Source organism: Salvelinus fontinalis, chromosome 25 (genome assembly GCF_029448725.1).
Source record: "Salvelinus fontinalis isolate EN_2023a chromosome 25, ASM2944872v1, whole genome shotgun sequence".
Taxonomy (NCBI): Eukaryota; Metazoa; Chordata; class Actinopteri; order Salmoniformes; family Salmonidae; genus Salvelinus; species Salvelinus fontinalis.
The window spans coordinates 15798815-15821143 of record NC_074689.1 but is presented as its reverse complement, the minus strand read 5'-3'; the positions used below and the strand labels follow the sequence as shown (position 1 = coordinate 15821143).

The following is a 22329-nucleotide window of genomic DNA, read 5'->3' as shown; positions in this document are numbered from 1 at the left end:
AATATTGCTACACTTGAACCACAGTCAAATCAAGCAGCCATCTATCCAGCCAAGATCAATTGGCAGGGCCAGCTCCAGGCATAAGCAACATAAGTGATTGCTTAGGGCCCCAGGCCGTTAGGGGGCCCTAAACCCCATTTATATCTTTTGGAACTCAGTCGGGGTCTCAACTTACTGTTGAGAATTAGAATAGTGGAATTCAGTATGTACAAGTTTGAAATTTGGTTGTGCTTCAGCTATTATTTGTTTCTTGTTATGTTAGTCACTAACCATGTTTCCATCCACAGTTTTCATGCGAGTAAAGTCATTCCGTATGAAAAAACAAAGACGACTGCTGTGATGGAATCAGGACGTTTCGGTACAATTGTATAAATGCCGACAAATAATTTGTCCGTTCGACATGGTGGGATTATTTTCTGTCCGTAAAATTCATTATGTGAGAAATAGCGGTGTAAACAACTTTATGCGCAAATATTGATATAATAACCATCATATCGAAGTAAACTTGGAGTCACACGATAATATGGTGTGTGGTCCTCCCACTACGACTCGGTAAACCATTCAGTTTATTAGGCTATAGATGAAAATTTATGGTCAACTTCACAGGGTGGTGTAAGTGCACGGTGATCTTGATGCTCCTTTCCAATAAATATTGAGGGTCTGATTCTGGTGACATGATGATCGATGCTTGGCTGCCATTTGACAAATAAAAAATATTCTCACTCTTATCCATAATAGTCTCATCGTGTAAACTAGCCTATCTGCACTGTATCTGTGAGCTGTTGGCTAGAGTGCACGTGCCAAGACCAGAGTAGGAACATTTGTTATTTTATGCAACAGTTTTTGTGACAAAACTATCGGTAGAGTTGAAAATGCGATGAAAAGCATATTTTCTTTATGCAGAATTTTTTATAGTCACATGGAAATCTAGGGGCAATTGGATGGAAACCTAGTTAGTGATAGTCACTCAATTAGCCTTGTCATTTTTTTTTTTAGATTGATAAATTAGTCTAGCCAGTTATCTAAACGTATAGTTATCATGGCCAAATACCAACCAGGCACGCAGAGCATGTGCCCAGAGGCCCTGAACTCGGCTCCTTTGATTGTGTTAGTCACTCTCACGCTCACATATCATGGCATAGACATAGCAAAATATGCAGAATTGCTGGAAGTTAGCTGTAAAACTGCAAGAAATGTGTCTCTGCCCCATTGCAAAAAAATATTGAATTACATGGAATTTGCCATAAAATTGCTAAATGTCTCCCCGCCCCATAGCATAATGTATAGAATTGCAGAAATGTCACTTTAAAACGTCATTTATTCTCTCTGAATTTAAAATGGGGGGCAACCAAATCTCGTTTAGGGCCCCCAAAATGCTAGCAATGGCCCTGTTGATAGGTATTGCTAGAAGACATTTGCAGTAGAAATTGATTGATTCATATTGTCATTTGGAAGCTACTGGACACATAAGCCGAATAAACAGACAGGTCGAAATCTACTGTATACTGTGACTGTTTTACTGCTGAGCTAATTAAAATGCTGTCAGTTCATGTTTATGAATGCATGCGTTCCGGAGTGCATGCGTTCCGGAGTGCGCCTGCGCCTTTCCCTCAAGCGCCAGAGTGTAAAACAGGAGAGCACTGCTGATGTCATAGCAGCTTTCCAAGGACTTTACTCGGTGACTGCTCGTGCGGCCCAAGTGTATGCCAAGTCTTTATCAAGAGATGCAAATGATCTGCTTTTGATATTAGCAACGAGGATACTTTCTAAAAATCAGGTTAGGAGATTCTGTGTCTTTTTAAGAGAGTCTTGTGAGGTGCATGCCGACTGTGGTTGCAACCCGCACTCTTCATCCACGGTATACTTCGGAATGAAGCGAGGGGCAGTCGTGCGCGTATGATATTGGCACCCAGGTGTGACAGCAGTATTGGACATTTTACCATCTTACAGCAGGTTACCGCTATTATTTCATCATTTTATCGAGTATCGGGGGACCAATCATGTCTTCAAGAGAAAGACAAAAAGGAAATATGACGAAAGACAGCGTCAGCTTGCTGCCCTGCTTCTATTTCGTTGAGGTAGGTTGATTCTCTCTTTTTGAAGACTGTCTGGGCTGACTCGGAGAATAACAGGATAGTTACATTAATCATGACTATGAAAACATGATAAAAAAAGACACCTCATTTCATTCGAAAAAACAAAAACAATAATGTTGCATGAATAGGAGGGCTGCAACGAAATATCAAAAAACAAGAAACAAAGAAATAGGTAAATCAGATGAATAATGATAATAGGCTATTGCAGTCATGGAACAATAAATGCCAGCAGTTCAATTTCAAATTATGTACATGATGTGTATGAATTACATATATTGATTGGTATTGATGTTTGGTTTCAATACACATGATCGAACACATGTTGTTGATGTTCTCTGGATGCAAGCACCAAACGATTCACTATGCATCAAACGATTCACTATGCATCAAACGATTCACTATACATCAAACGATTCACTATGCATCAAACGATTCACTATGCACAAGATGAACAAACAGAGATATCACTCACAAACATGCACATTTACTGTGTGCATGTGTGTGCGTGTGCACTCTTGTGTGTGCGTGTGTTTGTGTGTGTGTGTGTGCATTTTTGTGTGTGGAAATCTGGACCTCTGTGGTAGGCAGTAAGTAGCATATATGACTCTATCAGACACTGAACATTCAGGACTCAGAAGTCAGCTCAGCTCTATTTAACCGATTCATGTCTCCTATGAAGCGTGGCTGCCAAATACCATATATTACTGTAGATCTAGAATTTTTTAACACAGCCTTTCATCGCAGTTCAGCATCCCTTCTCCACACCAATGGGACATGCACATTTCCTGTGATGTCTCTGCATATTTAAACTACACAACCTATATCAACATGTCAGGTGCAGCAAGTAACCCTTGTCCGAGCCAGAACGGCGAATAGTCCATTTTAAGGGAGTAGTTATTTTGAGGAGCGTCTAGTATCTTAACCATGGCTTCACTTTTAAAGAACCTTGCTTATTGATTCTATTAAGATTCTGAGTTATAGTGGCCTTGTAGAGTTTGTCTTGCCTGAGGCTTGTGTCTCTAGTGGAACCAATTTGAGCACACAGTGTAGTGAAAACCGGTTTTAGATTAAACAGGGGGAAACTTTATGTTCAAAGGATGGATCAAACACATGGAGTGTACTGTACTGCACTGTACTGCACTGTTCTGCACTGTACTGTATTGCAATGTTCTGTTTTGTACTGCACTGTTATGTTTTGTACTGTATGTACTGTAGTACAAATCTGTCATCTTTTGGAACCTGTTCTCTGACTGGAAAGCCAGTTTAGTTCTCCCCTTTGGTCTAGCAGGAAACAAGGGCATCACCCCATACAGTGCAGAATGGAGCCAGTGGGGCTTATGCTGGGGAATACATAGCTCTTGAAATATAGAGCATAAGCAGAGCATTAGGCATACCTAGGCTACATGTAGATGTTGCAATGTATACACAGAGGGAGTTGCAAAGAAGTGTCATATTTGTTCATTCTCTTATTCATTTGTTCATCTGTTTGTTAATTCATCAATTCATAAGATCTTATTTTTGGTAAATGCCCCTCTCACCTTAAAGAGCATGTGGAAAACCATCCCACTGCTCCTGACAGCTACCTTTACAGCACTGCTGGAGAAGGAGAAACCACATGGCTGCACCACAACACACATCTCAACTGCAGGCAATATTGACCACATCATGTCTCTGATCCACTGGCTGTTTCCAATGTCCACATGAACATACACACCATACCACTCAGTATGAAGTCATGGATTAGATATACATTATGAGTGCTATGCTTATTAGTTTTTTTGGAACAGAACACTTGTTTCCTCTCAACTGGTTCCTATGGTTTGATTATTATTATTATTTTTATAATGACAGTCTTATAGGGCTGTAATGAAATGCGTATAGGGCTGTAAGACTTAAATGTGTGTGTGCAAGACACCCATGCTTGGTTTAATTACAGTCTTATAGGTCTGTACGTACTGTTGTGTACAGTAAGACATTCATCAAACCTCCATCATCCTCAGAAGGACACCTTTGCTGCCTTGTGAGATGATACCTTTAGTCAGTGCTGCAACACAGGGTTTGGAACCGGTTCAGGGAACAGAACCAAAAACCGGAAAATAGCTAAATTCCATTTTTTTTTCGAAAGGAACAGAATCAGGAACCGGTTCAGGGAACAGAACCAAAAACCGGAAAATAGCGAAATTCAAAAAATAGCGAAAGGAACAGAATCAGAACCAGGAATGAACGTGATCTGTACTGTTCCGGAACAGAACTGTTATTTTAAAAGCATGGGAACCAGTTAATAATGTTATTTTATTTTCCAGGAATTTTTTTCAGTCCTTAAAAAATCCAACAAAGCGCCTGTGAAAAACCCTGACTCAGTCACTCAGAAAATTATTCCTGTGTCAGCCTGCCAAATGAAAATATTTTTTTCCAGTGCGTGTGTGTGCTGCGTCTCCCCCTCCAAAGCATAGGCTACTCTAGCCTACTGAAGTGCCGTTCTGCACATACAAGCTTTTTAGCTAGCTAGCTGTGGTCCGACATTAAGCCAACTCTCGGAAGTTCAAAGACATTCAAAATTCCTCCATAGAAGCAACTCCTCCATAGGTATAATTATGTGGGCCTAATTCAGTATAATGCATGTCATAACAATATACCCAGCACTTTAAGCCAAGCCTCCTCCTCCATTCTCTTTCGCTCATTCCCCACCCACAACATTTCAGTTGCATCTCGCTCCCTACACTCCTGTCCATCACGCATGTAAACAACTATAGCTTGACCTGTCTTGAGCTGCTCTAGCCGCACTGACTGGTGAAGTAATTTAATGTCAAGATAAATGTACAAAAAATGAATTGATTTCAGAGGTTTAAAAGGAACAGAAAGGAACGATATAAATCAGTACTCTTTTTGGTTCGAACCGGTTCAGAACTATATTTTTCAGGTTGGAACAGTGGAACAATAAAATCAATGGTTCTGTTCAGAACGAAACAATTTTGGTTCCAACCCCTGCTGTTACATGCTATAAATAGCCCACACCGACCAACCAGTCCACTTTCCATTTCTAGCCATCCATTATTTAACTTCATCTGTCACTTCCCTGCCTTTCATTTCTGTAATCACTGGATCTGAGTTAAAGCAGAGTGAGATTAGAGGTACAGTCTTGTCTGGCAGTGGCAAGATAGGGGACAGAAATAGGACTGTTTGTGTTACCAGCATATTCATGTTCATTAGACTGCATGCACCTGGGGTTTAGAAATGGTAAATGTTGCAGTCTAATTATGTATGTTTTTAGAAAGACTAATGTACATGAATACATCCCATGTGAGAGTTTTCGAGGGTTCTCCTTTAGGGCTTACTACTAAAGGTGTACTACGTTGCTGGTTTAGATTAGGGAGAGGATCCTAATCCAGGACCAGATCTTTTAGTTCTGAGGATCTGAGTCTGCATTCTCGCAGTATCTCACAGGAATTTGGGACTTCAGTCATTTTTGTCATGCTAAAACCAGATTAGCCACATAGTGAAATGCAAACAGATGATATTTACAAGGTCATTAAGCAAAAAACAAACAACCAAAACATCAATAGCCACTACAATGTAAAAACATGATTTTGTCATGAGTTCAGTAGCATTAGCTTGATTTTGCGCATCCACGACTAACTGGTATCGTCATTAAAGCTTGCTAGCATGCTAGTCATGCTAGCGACGCTAGTCAGCAACGCTAGATAGCATACGCTTCTACAACAGGGACCCCCTCCCAGGCAAACCGGCAACCCAAAGTATGTTAGCAAAATAATTATGATTCACATCTTGTCTCATCATCAGGTGAATGATCATTTTAAAATGAAAATATTTGTGAGATTGTTTTTCATTATTTTGACCTCCCCAGATTATAATTGGTAGAGGAAGTGTAGGCATACACTCTACATGATAGTCAGCTAGATCTAGTAAAATGGGAACTGATGCAAACCTGGGAACCAATGCAAAGATTGGTTGTAGTAATGTAGCTAGCTAGATGATTAGCTAGATGATAAAGCTTGTGAAATTGTAAATTGGTAAATTTATATTACACACTTTTCTTACAACTTACTTACAGTTGATGTCGGAAGTGTACATACACCTTAGCCAAATACATTTAAACTCAGTTTTTCACAATTCCTGACATTAAATCCAAGTAAAAATTCCCTGTCTTAGGTCAGTTAGGATCACCACTTCATTTTAAAAATTTAAAATGTCAGAATAAAAGTAGAGAGAATGATTTATTTCAGCTTTTATTTCCTTCATCACATTCCCAGTGGGTCAGAAGTTTACATACACTCAATTAGTATTTGGTAGCATTGCTTTTAAATTGTTTAACTTGGGTCAAACGTTTTGGGTACCCTTCCACAAGCTTCCCACAATAAGTTGGGTGAATTCTGGCCCATTCCTCCTGACAGAGCTGGTGTAACTGAGTCAGGTTTGTAGGCCTCCTTGCTCGCACACGCTTTTTCAGTTCTGCCCACAAATTTTCTATAGGATTGAGGTCAGGGCATTGTGATGGCCACTCCAATACCTTGACTTTGTTGTCCTTTGTAAGTACAACTTTGTAAGTATTCTTGGGGTCATTGTCCATTTGGAAGACCCATTTGCGACCAAGCTTTAACTTCCTGACTAATGTCTTGAGATGTTGCTTCAATATATCCACATAATTTTCCTGCCTCATGATGCCATCTATTTTGTGAAGTGCACCAGTCCCGCCTGCAGCAAAGCACCCCCACAACATGATGCTGCCACCCCCGTGCTTCACGGTTGGGATGGTGTTCTTTGGCTTGGAAGCCTCCAGACCATAGTCTGGCTTTTTAATGGCGGTTTTGGAGCAGTGGCTTCTTCCTTGCTGAGGTGCCTTTCAAGTTATGTCGATATAGGACTCGTTTTACTGTGGATATAGATACTTTTGTACCTGTTTCCTCCAGAATCTTCACACGGTCCTTTGCTGTTGTTCCGGGATTGATTTGCACTTTTCGCACCAAAGTATGTTCATCTCTAGGAGACAGAACGCGTTTCCTCCCTGAGCGGTATGACGGCTGTGTGGTCCTATGGTGTTTGTACTTGCGTACTATTTTTTGTAAAGATGAACGTGGTACCTTCAGGCGTTTGGAAATTGCTCTTAAGGATGAGCCAGACTTGTGGAGGTCTACACTTTTTTTTCTGAGGTCTTGGCTGATTTATTTTGATTTTCCCATGATGTCAAGCAAAGAGGCACTGAGTTTGAAGGTAGGCCTTGAAATACATCCACAGGTACACCTCTAATTGACTAAAATTATGTCAATTAGCCTATCAGAAGCTTCTAAAGCCATGACATAATTTTCTGGAATTTTCCAAGCTGTTTAAAGGCACTTAGTGTATGTAAACTTCTGACCTACTGGAATTGTGATACAGTGAATTATAAGTGAAATAACCTGTTGGTAAACAATTATTGGGAAAAATACCTGTGTCATGCACAGAGTAGATGTCCTAACCGACTTGCCAAAACTATAGTTTGTTAACAAGAAATGTGTGAAGTGGTTGAAAAACGAGTTTTAATGACTCCAACCTAAGTGTATGTAAACTTCCGACTTCAACTGTATGTCCTCTGTGTAAATTGCCCTATGGGCCCTGGTCAAAAGTAGTGCACGTTATAGGGAATACAGTGCCTTCCGGGACGCACCTTAGTACAGTAAATATCAACCTGGCAATGGATAGAGATGAATTGAAGTGAGCTTCCGCCTCCTGACAGATTCTGCGTGGTTTATCATCTAGAAAGAAAGGTGGCACAGTACCACTGACCTATATTTATCCTAGCTGAACATGACAGTGTGTGTCTGTGTGTGTGTGTGTGTGTGTGTGTGTGTGTGTGTGTGTGTGTGTGTGTGTGTGTGTGTGTGTGTGTGTGTGTGTGTGTGTGTGTGTGTGTGTGTGTGTGTGTGTGTGTGCATACGTGCATGAATGTGTGTTTGGCCAGGGTTGACTATGCTGAGGTCATCATACCTCCAGTTCCCTTATTCAAACTCATGTTTTCCAATTAAAATGGTTAAAATATTTCCTTCCCTATCAATATTTTGTTGTGGGCTAACAAGCTCAGTCATTACATATCCCTAACATAAATATTTAAAGATTGCTGGTCGAGTGAAAAATGCTGGCTGGACAGTTTTTGATGCATGGAAGGCACTGCAGATGTGATATACAGTGCCTTCGGAAAGTATTCAGACTCCTTGACTTTTTTCCACATTTTGTTACGATACAGCCTTATTCTAAACTGGATTAAATAAAACCATTTCCTCAGCAATCTACACACAATAACCAATAATGATGAAGCAAAAACAGGTTATTAGAAATGTTTGCACATTTATTAAAAATAAAAAACAGACATACCTTATTTACATAAGTATTCAGACCCTTTGCTATGAGACTCAAAATAGAGCTCAGGTGCATTCTGTTTCCATTGATTATCCTTGAGATATTCTGCAGCTTGACTGGAGTCCACCTGTGGTAAATTCAATTGATTGGACATGATTTGGAAAGGCACACACCGGTCTGTATAAGGTCCCACAGTTGACCAAAAACCAAGCCATGGGGTCGAAGTAATTGTCTGTATGTAACGGCAGTCTAGTTCTTCCTCCTCCTCGGACGAGGAGAGGCGAGAAGGATCGGAGGACCAATGTGCAGCGTGGTAAGTTTCCATGATTTAATATACACGAAAAACAAGACACTATACAAAATAACAAACGAACTAACCGTCACAGTCCCGTGTGGCACAAACACTGACACAGGAAACAACCACCCACAAAATCCCAACACAAAACAAGCCACCTATATATGATTCTCAATCAGGGACAACGATTGACAGCTGCCTCTGATTGAGAACCATATTAGGCCGAACACAGAAACAGACAAACTAGACACACAACATAGAATGCCCACCCAGCTCACGTCCTGACCAACCCCTAAAACAAGCAAAACACATAAGCACTATGGTCAGGACGTGACACCGTAGCGCTCTGTGACAGGATTGTGTCGAGACACAGATCTGGGGAAGGGTACCAAAACATTTATGCAGCATTGAATGTCCCCAAGAACACAGTGGCCTCCATCATTGTTAAATGGAAGAAGTTTGAAACCTCCAAGGTTCTTCCTAGAGCTGGTTACCGGGCCAAACTGAGCAATTGGGGGAGAAGGGCCTTACTCGGGGAGGTGACCAAGAACATGATGGTCACTCTGACAGAGCTCTAGAGTTCCTCTGTGGAGATGGGAGAACCTTTCAAAAGGACAACCATCTCTGCAGCACTACACCAATTAGGCCTTTATGGTAGAGTTGCCAGACGGAAGCCACTTCTCAGTAAAAGGCACATGACAGCCCCCTTGGAGTTTGCTAAAAGGCACCTAAAGGACTCTCAGACCATGAGAAACAAGATTATCAGATCTGATGAAACCAAGATTGAACTCTTTTGCCTGAATGCCAAACATCACGTCTGGAGGAAACCTGGCATCATCCCTACGGTAACGCATGGTGGTGGCAAAATCATGCTGAGGGGACGTTTTTCAGCGACATGGACTATGACTATTCAGGATCCAGGGAAAGATGAACGGAGCAAAGTACAGAGAGATCCTTGATGAAAACCTGCTCAAGAGCACTCAGGACCTCAGACTGGGGCGAAAGTTCACCTTCCAACAGGACAACGACCCTAATCACACAGGCAAGACAACGCAGGAGTGGCTTCAGGACAATTCTCTGAATGTCCTTGAGTGGCATAGTCAAAGCCTGATCGAGCATCTCTGGAGAGACCTGAAAATAGCTGTGCAGCAACGCTCCCCATCCAACCTGACAGAGCTTGAGAGGATCTGCAGAGAAGAATGGGAGAAACTCCCCAAATACAGGTGTGCCAAGCTTGTAGCGTCATACACAAGAAGAGTCAAGTCTGTAATCGCTGCCAAATGTGCTTCAGTAAAATACTGAGTAAAGGGTCTGAATATTTATGTAAAAGTGTATTTCAGTTTTTTATTTGTAATAAATTAGCAAAAATGATTATTATAGTGTACTGTGTGTAGTTGATGAGGGGAAAAAACACAATAAAAAAAACTAAAGGGGTCTGAATCTCCCAAAGGAATTGTATAAGAGGACATCAATAGGTAGATAGATCAAGATAGATAGATAGAAAGAAAGAAAGAGTGGAGTCACTTTAACACTCTGGCATCAATAAGATGTCCTTCTGTTCCTCTAGCAGTGGAGTACTCTGTCACAGCCTCCTTTTAATGCTAGCTGGCTTTTTAAGAGCTGAATGTGGAATTACTGCATCAGGATGGATGCCCAAGGCCAAACACAGACCACATGCTGTACAGCACTGCATCCCAGAGAGCTACCGATTTTACATTTAATTACACATGTATTTGGCTTCACGTGTGACTTATTTACTGGACTGTAAGTCGTACAGACTTTCAATGGTACACATTGACATGTTCAGTAAGCTACAAAACATTGACATTTGCCGGCTAAAATTACATCTGTTTTTCAGTCATTCATGTCTCACTCTGTATATTAATTGTGTTGGATCCCCAGTGTTTACCCAACATTACACTGCAGTACTACCAACTAGGTATAGCAACCTAGCCTGTTCCAAGACCATCCTGACTGCTGCATTCTTGTTAGCAAAGCAGAATGTAAGCTTGGGAGATCAGGATGGTTTGTACGAGGCTAATATCAATATCAAAATCTCTGTGGGTACACTATTAAATCCCAATTGGATTTATCATCATCATTTATTTGGCTTTATCAGGTGACCCCTTTTCCTAATGAGATTTTCTCCTAGTGTGTGGCAAACCTCTTTCCTTTCTGCTTTAGGAGATGGTGTGGAATGTAATATCCTGTAAAAAAAAAACGTGTCTTTACTCTTTGGGAACCCATCCTCCCTGAGCACTTAAGACATAATTACTTGGATGAAGACAAGGGACAGAACTGAACTGTGACAGGTCGATGTGAAATCAGTTCAGTGATGATTCCTATCTTAGCTTACAAGACTAGCTCTTTTAATGCATGTTCTACTGGTGCCAATTTTTCTCCAGTAGTTCCTAGAACCAACTAGTCTCTGAAATCCCAGACCATTGGAACATTGTGGGAGGTAACCCATCTGTCTAATACTAGAGACTAAGAACCAACCACTAAGAGTTCATTAGAGTAACCTGTTTAATTCCCTACTTTTGTATGTCTTTGATTCATGGCAGCGATCAATGAGTTGTATTTCCAAATGATGTATTAGCTTTCTAACTAGGATTCGTTAACATGAATGTAGTGTTTTTTGCACTTTCATTGTGATGAAAGGTGGTGGACATACCATAGTTACGATTTGAAACTTCCCCTTCACCAGGTCACTAAAACTGAGATATTGACTCAGAATACATCGTCTCCAGTGGAATCAGAGTAATGAGTGAATCGAACCACGCAATGATTCTGACATATCATGTTTGTTGTTTTGCCTCTCTGTTTATCTGTTTGTTTGTTTGTTTACCCGTGGGCAGCTCCCCATCCTGGTGTCGTCGGTGGTGAGTCTGTACTTTCTGGAGCTGACAGACGTGTTCAAGCCGGTCCGCTCGGGGTACAGCTGCCACGACCGCAGCCTCAGCCTGCCCTACATAGAGTCCACTCATGAGATTATCCCCCTGCTCATGCTGCTCAGCCTGGCCTTTGCTGGACCCGCCATCACGGTCAGTAACACACACACACACACACACACAAACGCAGGCACACAAATGCATGTGCACAAACACACACACAGGCAAATGCATGTGCACAAACACACACACAGGCATGCTCGCACGCCCACACGCGCACACACACATGCAAACATTCGCTCATGTGCACACATAGTCACACATGCCAGTGACATTATGTCATCCTGACTTGTCACACTCTGCATTTTATTTGAGGGCTGCCTGTAGGCCTACTTGGTTATTCTTCCAGCAGAAATAGGCAGGCCATGTTTTTAGATATGGTGTTATGTCTGAAGATCCTAGTGTAAGATTGGCATCTTAGGAGGAAGAGAGTTTAGGTCAGTATGATAACACTAAGTTGACCCAAAGCTGGAGGTCTTTACATGCTAAGATGAAGGGTACAGTGATCTGACATTCAATTTCATCTGGTATCACTGTTGATGCCTCTTCCCCACTAGCTAAAAGACTGAGATTACTGTCTGCTAAGGAGTTTGAAGATGTTGTCCGAAGTATGACTAATGATGTGTTTGAGAAGTTTGACTTGTCGAAACAAAACTCTAACTCTCATCAAAATATTTTCTCTATCCACCAGAATCCTCCTGTATTGATCTGAGACACTTATAAAAAGAAAAGGCACTTATCACAAATAGCATCTTCAACTGCACTATACAGTGCAATCGGAGAGTATTCAGACCCCTTGACTTTTTGAACATTTTGTTACATTACAGCCTTATTCTAAAATGGATTAAATATTTTTTCCCCTCATTGATCTACACACAATATCCCATAATGACAAAGCAAAAACAGGTTTTTGGACATTTTTGCAAATGTATAAAAAAATATACTGAAATGTTACATTTACATAAGTATTAAGACCCTTTACTCAGTACTTTGTTGTCGCACCTTTGGCAGCGATAACAGCCTCGATTATTTTTGGGTATGACGCTACAAGCTTGACACACCTGTATTTGGGGAGTTTCTCCCATTCCTCTCTATATATCCTCTCAAGCTCTGTCAGGTTGGATGGGGAGTGTTGCTGCACAGGTATTTTCAGGTCTCTCCAGAGATGTTCGATCGGGTTCAAGTCCGGGCTCTGGCTGGGCCACTCAAGGACACTCAGAGACTTGTCCCAAAGACACTCGTGCGTTGTCTTGGCTGTGTGCTTAAGGTCGTTGTCCTGTTGGAAGGTGAACCTTCGCTCCAGTCTGAGGTCCTGAGTGCTCTGGAGCAGGTTTTCATCGAGGATCGCTCTGTACTTTGCTCCGGTCATCTTTCCTTCGATCCTGACTAGTCTCCCAGTCCCTGCCGCTGAAAAATATCCACACAGCATGATGCGGCAACCACCATGCTTTGAGGTAGGGATGATGCCAGGTTTCCTCCAGACGTGACGCTTGGCATTCAGGCCAAATAGTTCAATCTTGGTTTCATCAGACCAGAGAATCTTGTTTCTCATGGTCTGAGAGACTTTAGGTGCCTTTCGGTGAACACCAAGCAGGCTGTCATGTACCTTTTACTGAGGAGTGGCTTCCGCCTGGCAACTCTACCATAAAAGGCCTTTGGTAGAGTGCTGCAGAGATGGTTGTCCATTTGGAAGGTTCTCCCATCTCCACAGAGGAACTCTAGAGCTCTATTAGAGAGACCATCGGGTTCTTGGTCAACTCCCTGAGTAAGGCCCTTCTCCCCCAATTGTTCAGTTTGGCCGGGCGGCCAGCTCTAGGAAGATGGAGGCAACTGTGGATTGTAGACCGTCAATGCTGCAGACATTTTTTTGTACCCTTTCACCGATCTGTGCCTCGACGCAATCCTGTCTCGGAGCTCAACGGACAATTCCTTCAACCTCATGGCTTTTGCTCTGACATGCATTGTGGGTCTTTCCAATTAATGTCCAATCAATTGAATTTACCACAGGTGGACTCCAATCAATTTGTAGATACATCTCAAGGATGATCAATGGAAACAGGATGCACCTGAGATGATTATCAAGTCTTATAGCAATGGGTCTGATTACTTATGTAAATAAGGTATTTCTGTTTTTTTATGAATATAAATTAGCAAAAAAATCTAAAAACCTGTTTTTGGTTTGTCATTATGAGGTATTGTGTGTAGATTGCTGAGATTTTTGATTTCTTTAATCCATTTTAGAATAAGGCTGTAACATAACAAATTGAGGAAAAAGTCAAGGGGTCTGAGTACTTTCCGAAGGCACTGTAATTACAAAAGTACCTTAAAATTTGTGGATTCGGCTATTTCAGCCACACCCATTGCTGACAGGTGTATAAAACCGAGCACACAGCCATGCAATCTCTATAGACAAAAACATTGGCAGTAGAATGGTCTTACTGAAGAGCTCAGTGACTTTCAACGTGGCACCGTCATAGGATGCCACCTTTCCAACAAGTCAGTTCGTCAAATTTCTGCCCTGCTAGAGCTGCCCCCTATTATTGTGAAGTGGTAACTTCTAGAAACAACAACAGCTTAGCCCCAAAGTGGTAGGCCACACAAGCTCACAGAACGGGACAACCGAGTGCTGAAAAAATAATAATTTGTCCTCGGTTGCAACACTCACTACCGAGTTCCAAACTACTTCTGGAAGCAACGTCAGCACAAGCAGCCATACACAAGTCTAAGATCGCCATGCACAATGCCAAGCATCGGCTGGAATGGTGTAAAGCTCACCCCCATTGGAGTCTGGAGCACTGGAAACGCCTTCTCTGGAGTGATGAATCACGCTTCACGAACTGACAGTCCGACGGACGAATCTGGGTTTGGCGGATGCCAGGAGAACGCTACCTGCCCGAATGCATAGTGCCAACTTAACATTTTGGTGGAGGAGGAATAATGGTCTCGGGCTGTTTTTCATGGTTCAGGCTAGGCCTCTTCTTTTTAATCAATAAAACTTTATTTACCCATTTTTCTCCCCAATTTCATGATATCCAATTGGTAGTTACAGTCTTGTCCCATCGCTGCAACTCCCGTACGGACTCGGGAGAGGCGAAGGTCGAGAGCCGTGCGTCCTCCGAAACACGACCCAACCAAGCCGCACTGCTTCTTGACACAATGCTTGCTTAACCCAGAAGCCAGCGGCACCAATGTGTCGGAGGAAACACCGTACACCTGGCGACCGTGTCAGCGAGCATTTTGTCAAGGACAACAGGAGCCGCTAGAGTGCGATGGGACAAGGACATCCCGGCCGGCCAAAACCTCCCCTAACTCGGACGATGCTGAGCCAGTTGTGCACCGCCTCATGCGTCTCCCAGCAGTGAAGGGAATTCCTAACGCTACAGCATACAATGACATTCTATATGATTCTGTGGTTCCAACTTTGTGGCAACAGTTTGGGGAAGACCCTTTCCTGTTTCACCATAGCAATGCCCACGTGCACAAAGCAAGGTCCATATATAAATGGTTTGTTGAGATCAGTGTGGAAGATCTTGACTGGCCTGCACAGAGCCCCGACCTCAAACCCCTCGAACACCTTTCGGATGAATTGGAACACCGACTGCGAGCCAGGCCTAATCGCCCAACATCAGTGCTAGACCTCACTAATACTCTTGTAGCTGAATGAAAGTAAGTCCTTGCAGCAATGTTCCAACAACTAGTGGAAAGCCTTCCCAGAAGAGCGGAGGATATTACAGCAGCAAAGGGAGGACCAACTCCATATTAATGCCCATGATTTTGGACTGAGATTTTTGACGAGCAGGTGTCCACATACATTTGGTAATGTATTGTATCTGGCATCAGTGGAATTCTACTGACTTTAGTTGTCTGATGACGCATTACTTCACAGAGATCTCCTAGCAAAGCTCGGTACTGTAGCAAGCAGATCTTGGGTTTCCAGTCCTCTGTCAGACTCTCTCTCAGGTGAATACACTGTGGCTGACTGTTCTCACAGGTGCGTACACTGTGGCTGCTACTGTCAGCCACCATTTGACTGCCAGCCACCCCAGAGTAGTCTCTGTAGCTAGCACTCTCTTCCAGACTTCTCCTGACTCAGTCAATGTGTTTTTGTCACTGGCTATGGAGTTATCGCTATCTAAAGGTCCCCAGGTGAACTTACAGTTTGGGGTCCTCTTTTTTTGTTCTGTGGTTTAAGTGGGTGTTATGAATGAGTGGGTCTTGCAGTGTTTTGTTGTGTTTTCAAGCAGGCTGCTCATGCAGAAACGCGTTGATTAGTTCACACTCGACTTCCTGGGAGTCCTGGAGGCATGTTGCTGTGTTTGAAAAATGACAAGAAGACTAAACTGTTCTGAAGTGTGAACTATTCTCTCTCTTCTTTAAAACGTCCCCTCACAATGGTGTTGACTAAGGTGCTTTTCTAAGCATCTTCTCAGACTGACTGTAAGGTGTCTACCCACTCTGCCCAGAGTAGGTAAAAAAGCACACATTTCACATCCTTATGTTATACTTTTTTTTTTACCAAGTCAAAAAATGATTGTTCATGTTCTGAATTGTTCAGTGGGGTCTTTCTTTAACACATCATTAACACATTAACATGATATCCAAAAAGTGAGATTTCTTAACCTAATACATCCAATAATAAGCACCGAGGTATGTTGACAGAGCGGGACAGCTTTCTCACCAAAACTGTTGAGGTTTTTACATTTTGTGGTTGTCGTCTTACAAGTTGTGGGTCGCAAATAGCAAAATCAGCGTGACACAAGTTGAATTAAATGTAAAAGGCTTTGAAAATAAAAAATTGTGCGGTATGCTCAGTGCTCCCTTGACATTTCACAGAGATACGCTTGTTTTTGTGAGAAGTCTTTTAAAAAAGAACAGGAACTTCACATTAATATGAAAAGCATATACTAAAATATGAAAATACTACATGTCATGTCTCAAAATCAATATCTATCTTACCTCCATATTGGTTTATGTCCTCCGGATTTGAGAAGAAAGATGACGAGTTCAATGGTAAGCCTGTCAGGTAACCTTAATTATTTTTCAGATTTTTTACCACTTTTTTCTCTGGCCTCCATTGATTTAGTCACCCTAATTTTGACCATCCTACAATGGTAAAAACTGCAATAAGTTCAGGAACGGATTATGATAAAGACATGAGGTTTGGACCATGTTTGACTGTGACTGCATGTCAGAGCACATACTTAACTACTGTACCCCTCACCCTTTTCTGAAAGGTAAAGATGACTCAATTTCTCCTGTCCATGTTTACTACTGGTCTGGTGCTTTCGGACATGTACATACAGTACCAAATAAAATTCCAGTTCATTAGCAGCACTGTTCAAATCAGTTACATTTAGTGAGATGTACTAGCTGATAATAAATACTGATTGGGATTAATAAATAATAAACATCACGGCACTGAGACAGAAATATATCTCAGGGCATATGGGAGTGTACAGTATGTTTAATGTTCAGAATGCTAACATTGTAAATCCATCTATATTCCGTCTGCAATCCATTCAGATGCAGTTCCCAAACATCAGCTAATGCTGTGAAATATTTGTACGTATAGGTATAGTCCTAGCCTAGCGTGCCACAATAACAACATGTGAAATGATAGAACAGTTCAATACCTCATCAAACAACAATAAACTTGCCTACTGTAAGTATGATAATGCTACAACATTCTATTAGTTCAGATGACCTAGCCGTTTTCACCATCTCTATCGGAGTGCTGTGTATTGGTTTATTATAGAGCACATGTATCATTAGAAAGGAAGTACCGGCAGGTAGTGCAGGGTCCTGTGGTTCGGCCAGTTGTCATAGCTCAGTGTTCTGTTGTTCTGTTGTTCTGTTGTTCTGTTGTTCTGTTGTTCTGTTGTTCTGTTGTTCTGTTGTTCTGTTGTTCTGTTGTTCTGTTGCTCTCTCTCTCTCTCTCTCTCTCTCTCTCTCTCTCTCTCTCTCTCTCTCTCTCTCTCTCTCTCTCTCTCTCTCTCTCTCTCTCTCTCTCTCTCTCTCTCTCTCTCTCTCTCTCTCTCTCTCTCTCTCTCTCTCTCTCTCTCTCTCTCTCTCTCTCTCTCTCTCTCTCTCTCTCTCTCTCTCTCTCCTCTCTCTCTCTCTCTCTCTCTCTCTCTCTCTCTCTCTCTCTCTCTCTCTCTCTCTCTCTCTCTCTCTCTCTCTCTCTCTCTCTCTCTCTCTCTCTCTCTCTCTCTCTCACACACACACACACATGCATAGAGACACACACATACACGCATAGAGACACACTCACACTCTCAACCTGTCAGATGGGCAGAGTGTGCTGCCATGGTGATAGCTGCATGATACCTGGCCCCTCATTCACGTCACAGTGTGACAGCAGACCCGACGCCAAAGGCTTAGTTAGACCATATTCCAGTACCCACAACACCCTGGGGTTTAGCCCTTACTTCTCACAACACCCTGCCTGTGCCAGACAGGACAGGGTGTGGATCACTGCTGACATCAAACACACAGCCCCACTGAGATATACACTCCTCATGCATTTACACTGACAAACAGAAGAGGGGTTATTATAGACTAGTAATGACTGTATCAGAGCTGTGGGAGAGGATGTACCATTGGGATTCATGCTTTATTCAAGTTGTCATGGCGTGGGTAGTCTCTTGTGGTAGCTGGCTGGCCCACAATATTTGGTTCTGAGTTCTGAGATTATGGATCGGGTAACAGAGAAAGATTCTGATTGATTGACAGGTGTGGTGATGTGTGTGTGTGTTTATTGTTTCAGCTCCTCTGAACAGAGCAGAGGGGATTGGATTGTGTTTGAAGGTCAGTGTGAGGGGTTTATTCAGACACAGATGACAGCCAGGTGTCCTGTGGTCCTGTTTGTCAAAGTTCCAGAGACAAGGGAGAGACTTACTGTACACCTAGGGGGCTGAAGTTATTCATGTTCTATATTGGAAGTAGGGTTGGGCGTCATACCGTTTCTGTACCATATCAGGGTATATGGTATTACCGAATGTGCACACAAGGGGCGCTATTTGTTTTTTTTTAAAGAAAATGAATGTCTCTGCTGTAAACGAGAAGCTTGATCTTGACATCTACCCACTTAGCTAGCAAGTTAGCAAACCAAATGCATCGCTGGAGCTCCAAGCTGGATATCATTTATTTGACACATCTTAGATTTCTTATAGTTATACTTAACTTATGGTAAGCAGTGGTGTAGCGCTCACCTCCTCAGCCTACGCAAGGGCTAATTATTATTATAATATTTTTTTTTACGGTATTGAAAATCATACCGTTGGTATTTCGAAATACCCCTGTAAACGGTATGTCGCTCCAAGCCTAGTTGGAAGGTATTGTGATATTGGTCAGTCAGGTGTTTGTGGGTTATAAAATCATTATTACCACAGCTGGTTAGTGCGGAGAGTTGTACATTGGAATGGTAGGCCATACTGCACTCCATACTGCAGGGAAAGTGTGCCTTGGCCTTTCCCTAACCTTTCGTCTGGGGCTATGCCAAAGACAGAGAGCTTTACTTTATCCCGAAAACAGAGCGCTGAGAGGAAAGGCAGTCATTTGAAACAGAGGTAGACAGAGTTCATGGGAAAGGTGATCTCTTAATCCTACTGTGTGTGTGTGTGTGTGTGTGTGTGTGTGTGTGTGTGTGTGTGTGTGTGTGTGTGTGTGTGTGTGTGCTGTAAGTGTGTGTGTGTGTGCTGTAAGTGTATGTGTCCACAGTGATGACCGTGTCTCTGTCCACAGATAATGATCGGAGAGGGGATCCTGTTCTGCTGTCTATCCAGAAAAAGGAAGGGTGTCAGGGCAGAGGCAGACATCAATGCAGCAGGCTGTAGCTTTAACTCCTTCATCCGCAGAGCTGTCAGATTTATTGGTAATTTTAATTTGGTTTACCTGATGAGACTGTCTTAAGTATGTATTTCTATGAATAATGAAAAAATGACATGACAAGGCCCAAGTATAAAAATAAATATATGCTAACTGGGTGTGTGTGCATGTGTGTGTGTGTGTGTGTGTGTCATGCGTGCATGTGTGTGTCTCTGCCAACCAGGCGTCCATGTGTTTGGCCTGTGTGCCACAGCTCTCATCACGGACATCCTCCAGCTAGCGACGGGCTACCATGCGCCTTACTTTCTGACTGTGTGTAAACCCAACTACACCACGCTCAACACAACCTGCAACGAGAACACCTACATCCTGCAGGATATCTGCTCCGGGTCCGAAACGGCAGCCATCAACCAGGGAAGGTTTGTCACATTCACCTTTCACCTTTAACCTCTAAAGAGCTCTCAATGTGTTTCTGCTCCACCAACCTGATGCTAAGGGGTCAGGATTATGGCTAGGGTTAGGGTTGATCCTGGATGAGGACATAAAGCTAGGGTTACGGTTAAGGATAGAGTTGTGGTTGAGGCTAGGGTTAGATTTGAACCGGGATGTGGACATGCAGCTTGGGTTAGGGTTGAGGGTTAGGGTTGAGCCAGGGTGTGGACATTATTCTTAGGTTAGAGATAGGGTTGAGGCTAGGGTTAGCGTTGAACCGGGCTATAGACATTAAGCATGAGTGGGTTACTTGGTAGAGTGGCTCACTTGGTAGAGCATGGTGCTTGTAATGCCAGGGTTGTGGGTTTGATTACCATGGGGTACCAGTATGAAAATGTACGTACTAACTACTTTAAGTCGCTCTCGATAAGAACGTCGACTGAAATGTTAGGGTTAGTGCTTCATTGTAATCTATGGAAAATAGAGCTAAAGCTCATTCAGAAGTTTCTGCATTTTTCTTACGATATTATGATCCTAGAGTTATATTATTCAAATATCTACACTGTCAATCAAAGCACATTTTGTCTGCAAGTTGTATTGATGTGTGAGTTAATCTAATACCTCCAATTATTCAGTAGCAGCAGACTTGAGTCATTAGCACAGTTCAATGGGTTATTTTTCCGGGGATTACGCGGAGTTTGAGTTGTTCAGTTCTGTTTGGATGTATAAACACAAGGACCCAGACAAGACAAGCAGCAGCAAAGCTATTTTGGTTTCTAATTATGGTTATCATGGCTGTAGAGTAAAGAGAACCTTTTGATGTTCTCGCTAATGAGGTTGGGAAAGGGACTCTTTTGCACATCAGCAAATAGCTTGTGTGGATTCAGGAAAAATAGATGTATGGAGTTTTCATCTGGAGTGAGTGGTTAAGGCAAAGCACATGGTGAGATTTGAATTAAAAGTATTATTAGGATCCCCATTAGCTGACGCCTTAATGTCAGCTAATCTTCCTGGGGTCCAACACAAAATTAAAAAGACATTACAAACAATTACAATTTACATTCAGACGTTACAAACTTTTAACAAGTAGACATTACAGACAATTAAAATACCTGTGTAACGGTATTCCTCCTCCTCTACAACCGAAGAGGAGGAGTAGTGATTCGACCAAGGCGCAGCGGGTTGTGATGACATAATTTTAATAAAACAAGACGGGAAAAACACGAAACGAAACCACTTGAAATAATTAACAAAATAACAAAACAAATGTAGACAAACCTGAACTATACGAACTTACATATAACACGAAGAACGCACGAACAGGGAAAATAGACTACACAAAAGAACGATGTACAAACAAACTGAACAGTCCCGTATGATGCGACAAGCACTGACACAGGAGACAACCACCCACAACGAACACTGTGAAACAACCTACCTAAATATGACTCTCAATTAGAGGAAACGCCAAACACCTGCCTCTAATTGAGAGCCATACCAGGCAACCCTTAAACCAACATAGAAACAGAAAACATAGAATGCCCACCCAAACTCACGTCCTGACCAACTAACACATACAACAAACTAACAGAAATAGGTCAGGAACGTGACATAACCCCCCCCTTAAGGTGCGAACTCCGGGCACACCAGCACAAAGTTTAGGGGAGGGTCTGGGTGGGCATCTGACCACGGTGGTGGCTCAGGCTCAGGACGAGGTCCCCACCCCACCATAGTCAATCCCAATTTGCTAATCCCCCTCAGAATGACCACCCCTCTCTTCCACCCACCTAATATAGGCAACACAAAATAAAGGGACAGCTCCGGGACAAGGTAGCTCAGGACATAGAGGTAGGTGAGAATGGAGAGGTAGATAGAGAGGTAGCTCAGGATAGAGAGGTAGCTCAGGATAGAGGGGCAACTCCGGACTGAAAGACAGCTCCGGACAGAGAGACAGCTCTGGACTGAGGGGCAGTTCTGGATTAATGGCCGCTCTGGGCTGAGGGGTAGCTCATGACTGGCTGACGACTCTGGACGCTTATGGCTGGCTGACGGCTCTGGACGCTCATGGCTGGCTGACGGCTCTGGACGCTCATGGCTAGCTGACGGCTCTGGACGCTCATGGCTGGCTGACGGCTCTGGACGCTCATGGCTGGCTGGCGGCTCTGGACGCTCATGGCTGGCTGACGGCTCTGGACGCTCCTGGCTGGCTGACGGCTCTGGACGCTCATGGCTGGCTGACGGCTCTGGACGCTCATGGCTGGCTGACGGCTCTGGACGCTCATGACTGGCTGGCGGCTCTGGACGCTCTTGGCTGGCTGGCGGCTCTGGACGCTCATTGGCTGGCTGGCGGCTCTGGCAGATCCTGTCTGGTTGGCGG

The 22329-nt window shown here is 42.9% G+C and overlaps 1 protein-coding gene across 1 annotated transcript in view; it reads left to right on the top strand.

The window, feature by feature from the left end:
* The first annotated feature begins 1625 nt into the window (after positions 1–1625).
* LOC129822893 (phospholipid phosphatase-related protein type 4) overlaps positions 1626–22329 on the top strand; it is a 45633-nt gene continuing 24929 nt past the window's right edge. Inside the window, exons 1-4 of the mRNA XM_055881398.1 lie at positions 1626–2078; positions 11601–11786; positions 19437–19566; positions 19744–19939. Coding sequence (XP_055737373.1) covers positions 2001–2078; positions 11601–11786; positions 19437–19566; positions 19744–19939 — 590 coding nt within the window. The 5' untranslated portion in view covers positions 1626–2000. The remainder of the gene's footprint in view (positions 2079–11600; positions 11787–19436; positions 19567–19743; positions 19940–22329) is intronic.